Raw genomic sequence first — 9967 nt, forward strand, 5'->3', positions numbered from 1 at the left:
CACTTTTGCAAACGTATTATAAAACAATATTTTGTGCTAAAACAAGAAAAGTTTTTAATTTTAATTTTTTTTAAGAAAACTTACCTATTTTTAAAAAGTTGTAGTATGTATGTAGTAGTAGATAAATTTATAATCGCCCAGCGACTTCACAGCAAAATGTAATTGGTTATTTTTGATAATTGTAATGATGGTGTCGTCGTTGTTTGTGTGCTACTCTAACTACTGCTCCCTCAAAGTGTTAGTTAACTTTTTTACGTAATTTTATGTAAAAACGTGATTTTTACATTGAAAAAAAAGAGCATTTTGCGGCATACGTACATTAATTCATGCATTTAGTTTATTGTTTTTGTTTTGTTTTTTCTTTGACAAATTGTATGTCTGCCATATGATCTATTAAACGTACAAACCAAACCATACATATGTGCGAGAACGTACGTACTTTATTTAAAGAATACTAATAGATATACGGCTAAATAAGTTTTTACTATTTACAATGGAATCACACATGTGGCTGAGTGAACTGGCGCTTTAGATGTTTTAGGGTTTTTTGTTTTATTGTTTTGTCTGTGTTTATGTTGCTAGAATGGATTTTTACTACTAGGCACGTACATAGATACCTACACAAACCCTGTTCTATGTGCCTTTCCTAAGCACTTTCTTGGCAGCCTTAATGTTGGGTACTAAGGCCTTAAGCTCGCTGCAATCGTCTAGGAAAGGATGTTTTAGTAATTCATCGGCCGTTGCACGTTTGTCGACCTCAACTTGAAGACAGCAATCGAGGAAGTCCTGTAGATTGGGACTTAATTTTTCCCAGCTCTTGACGTCGGGTCTGCCATTGGCGGCTATAAGATAAAGGGCTCTCAAAGGTGTTTCGTGTAGGTAGGGAGGTTGACCTTCTATCATTTCAATGGCCATAATCCCTATTGACCAGATGTCTACTTTTTTGCCATATTTCTTGCGGGTCACAACCTCAGGCGCCATCCAGTAAGGTGTACCCACCATAGTCTGACGTTTTTCGTCACCCTCGATGTTGGCACAGAAACCGAAATCTGTTACCTTCACCGATCCATCCATGCCTAAAAGTACATTGTCGGACTTGATGTCACGATGGATTATACCTTTGGAGTGTAAAAATGATATAGCATAGAGGACCTCGCGACAAACGCAGGCTATTTGTCGTTCTTTCATTACAGTCTCTGTTACTACATCTGTTAGAGGGCCGCCGTCCATGTACTCCATGATTACCCATAGTTGATCCTCTAGCTCCAAGAAGTAAGCATCCAGGAAATTTACTAAATTTTTGTGATTGAAATCTTTAAGAACTCTTATTTCGGTAAGAATAAGATCTTTGGAAGACTGATTTTTCAAGTCAATAGTTTTTACAGCCACCTGAGTTTCATTTTGATTATCAGCTGCTATAAATACAATGCCAGAAGCTCCCTTGCCCACTTCCATGGTGGTCTTGTAACGTTCTCGTGGATCATCTACATTGCAAATAGCTCTCAGCTCTATGTAGATCTCAGCGTCGGTTTTTTGGACACGTTTGTCTTTGGAACGCCTTAAAATGGTCTCATCACCTTCGCCATCGCCGGCATTGTCGGGTGCCGGTTTAATGATTATGGTATCTGTGTTAATAGTGTGGTGGTTACCTTCGTTAGTTGAAATTGTAGTTAAATCATTTCGTCCCTTAGACAAACTGGGAGGAAGGCCCTTTGGCTTGGCTTTAATCTGAGGTTTGGGCGGTAATGTTTGGGTTTTTTTGGCAGGCAATGGTGGTGGTAATTCACCCGTTATATCCAGTTGTGGCTTAAGTGTCTCCCTTTGGTTCTCCAATGTAGATTGTAACTCTTTTATAACGTCATTGAGTCCCTGTAAACCAACTGAGGCGTGTTGCTGGTCATTGAAACTGTTATTGCTACTACTGCCACAAGTGCTGCTACCGCTGGTCGTGCCACTTCCCTCGCTGGAACGCTCATCTTCAGCGCTGTCCATATCCTGAGACTTGTGTTTATTTTTGTAGTGTACATAGTTGTCAATTTCTTTCGATTCTTCATGGATGGCTTCTTCGGTAATGAATGGCTTGAAAATAGCTTCGTTTTCTTTCTTTTTTATGGAATAGTTATAAAACTTTACCGCATGGTAAGCAGCATCCGGGTTTTTACTTTGTTCATCTTTAGATATCTGGTAATTCATTAAGCGTAGCCAGGGTGCAGGCAGACCCTCCAGCACACCAGTCTCTTCATTGCGAGAGACATGAAAATGTCGCTGGAAGTTGGTAGGATTGCCTATTTCCGAAATAGGTTCCTTTTTCTTAAACCAACCCTTGATACCGGTAAAACTAGTCATATTTATATGTGTGTATGTATTCCTTGTTTATACTTTCAAAAAGTAAATAATTATCTTCGGCCCGAAAAAAGAGACTTATTTTTAAATCAGTCGTCGTTCAATTAAGATTTAAGTGGTCCTAGTTTCCACAATATTATCTAGTCCATGCAAATGAATGCTCTTGACAGTTGATTCCCTCTTGCTGCTGCTGCTGCATGTGTCGAGTGAGTCATGCAAGTAGTTTAGTACGCCGCTAATAACCAGCAGCGACAATACAATTCACACAACTTTATTTTTTTATTTTAAATTTTCGTTTTCCTTACTATTCGTAATAAAAAAAAAGAAAAACGTAGCAACGATAAAACACCAACACACTACTAACTATTAATACCACACGACTGCTACTATGTACTACGACGACTACTATTGACGGACGCGACTTTTGAACTCCCCTCTTGCTGTTTTTTAACTGAACTGCGCTTTTGTTATCATACTTTTATGAAAATCGTTAATTATGGCTTAATCATATTATTTTTACCATTTACAATCCACAAATTTTATAAATTTTCAGTTTAGTTTTACTTAAACGTGTTCTGATTTTAATTAAATGCACTTTTTATTTAAATTTTTCAATTACATTTAATTTACACATTTTCTTTGTTTTTTTTGTTGTTCTCTTTTTTCATTCTTTTGCTCTTTCTCTCTACCTGCTATTTGTTAAACCTCCAAGGAGGAGATATAAATTATATTTTCTCTGGAATTTTTGCGTTCCTTTATATTAATTATTTCAATTTTTTTTACACTCACACATACACAAAAGGAGTGGCACTTGCTGTTTTCATGTAAATCTTGTAAACTTCCCTTTTTGTATTCGTTGTTATATTCTCGTCAACCCAATATTTTGGATTAATTAATTTTTACATTATTATTATAATTTTTTTTAACACTTTATCTTTTTTACTTAATTATTTCGTGTCACTAAATTTAATCAATTTCTGCTCTTAGCACTCACACAAAAGTCAACTATCTATTTCTCAATGATGGTTGTAAACAGTGATGGTAATTTAGCTATTTTCTTGTCGAAAGAAATATTTTAGATATTAGAGGTTATTCTAGCGATTTTATCAGTGCTGCCATTGATAATAAAATGACGTAGTATGGACTTTAATTTTTCTCAGTTTTAATTATTCTCTATAATCTGAGTTTTAATGCTGAGCCAATTTTACATTCTTTCAATTACGTTTTGTATGGTTTTGAAAAACACTGTTTATCAATAATAGTTGCAAAAGTAATGAATAATATTGAGTACCCATTTCTGGTTAGTACTTTTTTTTCCAACATTAGCCATTATCAGTGTTGGTAACTTTTTCCAAATATATGTTTGTCATAAATCGCTAGAAAATAGTTTTCTTATCTTCAAATCTTAGCCAAACATTTTGAATATCGTAGAACATATTCTTATCGTATTAAAAAATTAAGTTTGTAAAATTGCACAAACCAATTGCATATACAATTTTGCTTACGTTTGAACAAATATGAAAACAAAAACTATTTGTTTGATATATATATAAGCTGATGGTTTTATTGTTTGTTCGAAGTAAAAAAGATAAATTTGGCAGCACTTTTTTGTCAACATTGCCATATTGTTTTATATTCCATTTATGTTTTAGAGTTCTATATTTGAAACAAAAAGTATACGTTTCGATATTTGAATAATTTACTTTTATAAATGTTTAAATAGTCGACTTTTAGACTATTACAAATTTATGAACTTTTATCGTAATTTTATCCTATTTTAAAGTAAAAATAATTGTTCTTATTGGTATCTCAACATTAATTTAAATCAAATTGATATGTATCAATAAAAAAAGGCGCGTTTGAAAATAATCTCTTCACTTTTTATTTCGAAAACATAAAAACAATATCATGCAATGTATTTAAAAGAGTAATACAAAAATAAAATGCAGTTTATCAAAAAATAGCTTAAAATATTTAGGGTGTTTAAAAAAATTCACAATAAAAAATGTTTGCCTGTATCAACCAGATCAGTTGCGAGTAACGGAGGGCTAAATTATTAACTGGAATTTAAATTTTTTCTCAGTTATCATTATTCTAGAAACAATTTTAAATTGTGAATATAAATAATTTTGTTTCCCATTATTCAGGTTATACAAATCTATACCATCCTTGACAACTTTATTTTATTTTTTGTAAATTCATTTAGGTCAGTCCGAATGATTAAAATACCCTTGCCGAAATAGTTGCAATTACCATAACCACTAAAATACCTTTACTGAAATAATCCAAAATATCGTTATCGTTACCTATTAACCGTTTCGAATCGGTATCCAACCTAGTGATCTGCATACTTGGATACAGGATAGAATTACTGCATTCGATATCAAGTAAAATTATTATCCTAATTTTAGATCAAGAAATTTAATAAATTTTATTATAATTTCGATATCGAAAATAATTTTCTATATGATAGCTCATTCTGAGTGAATTCGGCAACAGTAATTTAATCCAAAGGTGCATACGAAAGAATTAATTCTTAATTCAATTTTCAAAATAAAAAATTCTTTCCCATAACCATTCTGTTAATGAATTCATTAGGAAATAAGTAATCCTAAAGTTCTTCAAACGTATTGAATTCATTCCTTTGATAATTTGTTCATTATACAATTAATTCCTTAATTAAAATCCATTAAAAATAGCTTAATTAAATTTATTTAATGAATGATTTATTGAATTCCACAAGTTTTTTCAGTTAATTTTGTACATTATTAAAAATTTTTACTCGATATCGAGTAGAAATTATCGTAATTTTATTATTTGAGGATGGCATATACTATAACGAGCAAGAAATTTAATACATTTTCTTATAATTTTATTTTTCGATGCGATAGCTCATTCGATCATAAATGCGTTAAGTTTTAGGAGGTCTTCCACCCAAATATTGAGTTTTTATAGAACTTTCTAAACACATTTTTTTATATTTCTTGAAACTGCTGATTTATTATTCTTCATCATTTTAGAATTGAAATCTTTTTATTATTTTGGGTTTTGAACACGATCGAATATTTATTCGAACGAGCGAGTTTTTATTTATTTATGGGATTCTCATATTCGATATCGAATAAACTGTATAGAATATTATAATGACTGAACCCGATAACGAACGAGTTCTTACTCGAAACTGTGCAAAATGTTTCCAAAAAATCCGCCTAAAGCTGAAAAAATCTTCAAAAATTATTTTTTTGTAATAAAAAATATTTTCAATAAAAAATTATAGTTTTTCTAAAAGGCAGTGCAAAACCTTCGTGATATTGGATTAATTATTTTCTAAATTTCTCTTTGGAATGTCTACGTACCTACTATCCTACTAATATTTTTGGTACACTGCACTAGAGGACAAAAGGAAATTCTTAGGCTCTCAAATAGTTGGCATCTCCTATTTTTATCGAAATGATATTACCACCTAATACAATTTCGAAATGAAATTTAAAAAAAACCGTTGATAATTCATTTTAGTACATCCAAAATAAACCATTGCTCACGTCCCCTTTTGTTGATGATTATAATTATCTATGTGATGATGACATGTGTTTTAGTTTAAGTACATATATGTATAAATGGGATTAAGTATAGAATACTTATAGCAAGAACTACTAACTGCATACATCAGTCTCAATAGATGATGTACATAATTTGCACGCTTAAATTAATAATGTATTGACAATGAAAAATTCAACATTGCTAACATCTGGAAATAGTTTCGATTTTTTTTCTTTCTTAAATTGAATTTCGCACTCCCCTAGCAAGTTGAAATTTAAAAGTTTAAAATACTACAAATTTTCAGTAGCTGTTTAACAACGAAACGAATAAGATTGTGCTTCATCGTTAACTACAGGAATAATTATGGTAAATTTAATTTTGTTAATACAGTATTACAAATTTTTATAAAAATGTAACTATTTTCATTTGGATATTTTAGCATTCGTCCTTGCTTAGCCTAATATTGGCCATATTATTATATAACATTTTCAATGAAGTAAATAGTGCGGGAGTACCTAATGCTAACATGTTTTCAAAAACGTCTCATATAAATGAGAATAATGTAACACATAAAACGCAAATCGAATATATAGCTAATTTCGACTATAAATTTGATGCTTTAAGTCAGATTATTAATAAAATGGATAATTCTATACAAAGTTTACATGAAAAATCGCATACGTGGGCTATTTTTCAGCATCACATTAATTCGTGGAACGAAGGCATGCGTATTTTAGAAAATAAACTTGATCTTTTAAAAAGAACCCACGAAGAACAACAACAGCAATTGCAAAAACTAGAACTTTTCATCAGTGGTAATAGCAAGGTTAATGATCATCACGAACTCTTACTGGATGATATTAAACTGTTTCTAAACTCAGAGCGTAAAACCAAAAATGAAATTTCATCCAAGATCAATAACATTTTAAGGCACTTCCAAGTGGCGTCAGTAGCCAATAATGAGAGAAAATCAAATAAAATTGCTAATATTATGGCACCCATAGGAGTTTCACCGCCAGCCCAAGGATTTTGCGCAAATATAAGTAATAAAATTGAGCAACGTCTAAATAGTATGTCCCATCAGATGGCACTACAAAAAGATCTTAAACAATTGAGTTCTCTGGAAAGAAGAAATTCCAAAAGTTTGGAAAATATCAATCAAGTACTTTCTAATCAACTGGATAAACACGATGAAATCACTACACGCCTACAAAAATCAAACGAATGTTGTTATTCCCTATCTAGTGAATTGACTACTTTCACCGAAAGTTCGGATATTTTATTGAAACGCATTGAAAAACTGGTTCGTAATGTTAGCGAAAAGCTTAATGATATTCAGGTGACAGCAAACGATAGCGAAGAATTTGAAAGGGAAGAAAATAAAAATGAAGAAACATATTCTGGTGAAGATTTAGATGATGGCGTTGAGGAGCAAATCGAATTGGAGAAAAAAACAACGACTAGTGTGAATGATGATATTGATAACACAAGTGTAACTGAAATATTCGAGTATGATGATAGCCACGATGTAGGTAAGGAAACAAATTTAATGTAAGCTAATTTAATGATCACATGCATGCACTTTTGTGGCAGATTTGAAGGAATTTCTCAAATATTTGAGGCTGACGATCTTATTTATTTCGGATTTTATTTTAAATTAATCTACAAACCTTTTCTATTTAAAAAAATTCAAAAACAAAAACTCGTTTTAAATTAAAAATAATATTGTCACATTTTTTCACTTTACAAATACTTGGTATTTTATTGTTTTAAAAGCCCTTAAAATACCAACTATTTCGAAAAGTTAAGAACTTTCTTTTTAAAAAAAATAAACTTTGATGTTTCTTTTTATTCACTTGTGTACAGCTTTCTTAAGAAGAATTTCCTTCCAAAAAAATTCACTTTTCTAACTTTCATAGCCACCTGATTGATGCAAAATATATCAAATAGTTTCCGATGCAAATATAAAAATTAACGAACAAATTTCGAATTCAGATTTTAGTGAATTAAGCTCAAATTGAATTAATTCGAAGTTTTCATTTCATATACAAATTATACAATCACACCTAAATAAAATATGTACAATTCTATTCTGTATATCATTTTAGAATTTATACGACCTCATTTAAATGGATGTCATGAGCTATTAGACGAGCTGACAGATAACGATGATGACGACAGCACTCGTGTTGATGGTATTTATAAATTTTCAACTTCGGATTTTAATGAAGCTGAACGTGATTTTAATGAACGTTACTGTGTGTTTCCACACTCTCCAAACGACACGGGATTACCTTGGACCGTCATACAACGACGAGGTCCTTATCCGCAGCAGGAAAACTTTAATCGTTCCTGGTCCGAATATCGTAATGGTTTTGGTCACTTATCGCGAGACTTTTGGTTTGGCAATGAATTCATGCATCGTTTGGTCTATCATGATGACTATGAGTTGCGCATTGAATTGGAAGATTTTGAGGGAGCAGAAAATTGGGCTGAATATTCTGTATTTCGTATAGATTCCGAAAAATACAATTATAATTTACTGATTGGCGAATATCGCGGTACAGTTGCGGATGCTATGAAATATCACAATGATAATGATTTTAGTACTTACGATAAACGCAATGATAAAACGGTGGATGCCTGCTGTTCCTGTGCCATGGGTTATGCAAGCGGTTGGTGGTTTGATAAGTAAGTAGATAAATAGTAATGTGAGTAATATGAGTTTCTTATATTATAAATGTCTCTCTTTCGTGTTTGCAGTTGCTCTGAGGCCAATTTGAATGGTATTTATCATTACTCTCCCTTGGATCATAATTACATTGGTATTATGTGGGAGTTGTGGCATGGTGATTATTCACTTAAAAAAACTCGCATGATGATACGTCCCCGAACAACAGCTATTCATAATACAGTTATAAATTCTCCTGACTACCATGAGTATACTGAAGATCCTTAAAAATATAATATGATAAATATACAATACATTATGATAACCTTTAATTCTATGTAATAAAAATATACATGTTTATTTGCTGTTTTAAATTTAAACAAATGCACAAGAAATCACTAAAAATAACTTTTAAAACATTAAAATTTTACAAAAATAAAGTTCGGATTTTTTACACTTCCAAAATATTGTGATAGTTGTATTGATTAAGTGGGTAATGTTTGGGAAGTCATAGCTTAAACTTGAAATGTTTATTTTTAATTATACCCCTTCACTGAATTCCATATTTATCAAAAGTGGAATTAATTTCGGATTCTGCTTCTTCAATAAAATTGAAACGAAACATTTTCGCCTCAACTATATTCGAGATGTACATAGCTTAAACTTGAAATGATTATTTATACATAGTTGTACTTCTGCGACAGAATTTAAATTTTATTAAAAGTGGAATTAATTTTGTATTCTGCTTCTTTATGTAAATTAAGCGAAACATTTTCGGAATGTATTCTACTTTCTGTTTTAAAAGTGGAATTGAGGTTTGTTTTTCTCAAATTGTTAATAAATTTAATTTAAATAAGCAAACCGTTGCGAAATGTAAATCGAAGAACATAAGTTTTATTTTGGGAATATACGGAATACGGAATCGGAACCTTTTCAAAAGGAATGTGTGCAAGGCATCTATCAAAATATCGCCTAAAGTAACAACCCATTTATTAAAATGAAAAAGTAATAACAAATCCAAGCAATAATTTGCGTAAAGTAAAATTATCACTAGATAAAACAGTGATGACATGGCACTACCATTTAATAAGGTATCTTACCGTCTGATACCTTATTAAATGTTAACGGCAGATTGGCCTTTTTTATTTTTTCCGTTTCAGGAATTTCGGAGTTTAATTGAAAACAATGGCAAAAGATAACCCAAATGAGTAAAAGACCTTTAGATCTATATAAGCTCTAAATATTATTAAGATATCTTAATCTATTCTAACTTTACATAATTTTTAACTTTTCTTCACGAAAAATCAAGAAATTTCAGGTTTTTATAATTAATGTTTTTTTCATTAAGGATTTTTTTCATTAAAGTGTTAATTCTCTAGTCCTAAGGTTTTCAATAATATAAAATACTTGTAT

At 31.1% G+C, this 9967-nt stretch overlaps 2 protein-coding genes across 2 annotated transcripts in view; one reads left to right on the forward strand and one right to left on the reverse strand.

Annotated features, from left to right (window-relative positions):
* Pak3 (p21 (RAC1) activated kinase 3) overlaps positions 1-2651 on the reverse strand; it is a 31418-nt gene extending 28767 nt beyond the window's left edge. The window contains exon 1 of the mRNA XM_065504967.1: positions 85-2651. Within this exon, the coding sequence (XP_065361039.1) occupies positions 634-2346 (1713 nt within the window). The 5' untranslated portion in view covers positions 2347-2651 and the 3' untranslated portion in view covers positions 85-633. The remainder of the gene's footprint in view (positions 1-84) is intronic.
* Positions 2652-6356: 3705 nt separating this feature from the next.
* Positions 6357-9019, forward strand: LOC135954729 (angiopoietin-related protein 7). Its single transcript, XM_065504954.1, has 3 exons — positions 6357-7415; positions 7992-8574; positions 8647-9019. The coding sequence occupies exons 1-3, from the start codon at positions 6410-6412 to the stop codon at positions 8840-8842; spliced, it is 1785 nt and encodes a 594-aa protein (XP_065361026.1). The 5' UTR covers positions 6357-6409; the 3' UTR covers positions 8843-9019.
* The last annotated feature ends 948 nt before the right edge of the window (positions 9020-9967 follow it).

This window comes from Calliphora vicina, chromosome 1 (genome assembly GCF_958450345.1).
Source record: "Calliphora vicina chromosome 1, idCalVici1.1, whole genome shotgun sequence".
Classification (NCBI taxonomy): domain Eukaryota; kingdom Metazoa; phylum Arthropoda; class Insecta; order Diptera; family Calliphoridae; genus Calliphora; species Calliphora vicina.

What these genes read in the sequence shown, in the direction of transcription:
- LOC135954729 (XM_065504954.1), top strand. Translation starts at nt 6,410, where the DNA reads ATGTTTTCAAAAACGTCTCATATAAATGAGAATAATGTAACACATAAA. An exon ending in TGATGATAGCCACGATGTAG is followed by an intron (nt 7,416 to 7,991) that starts GTAAGGAAACAA and finishes ATATCATTTTAG; the next exon opens with AATTTATACGACCTCATTTA. An exon ending in AGCGGTTGGTGGTTTGATAA is followed by an intron (nt 8,575 to 8,646) that starts GTAAGTAGATAA and finishes TCGTGTTTGCAG; the next exon opens with TTGCTCTGAGGCCAATTTGA.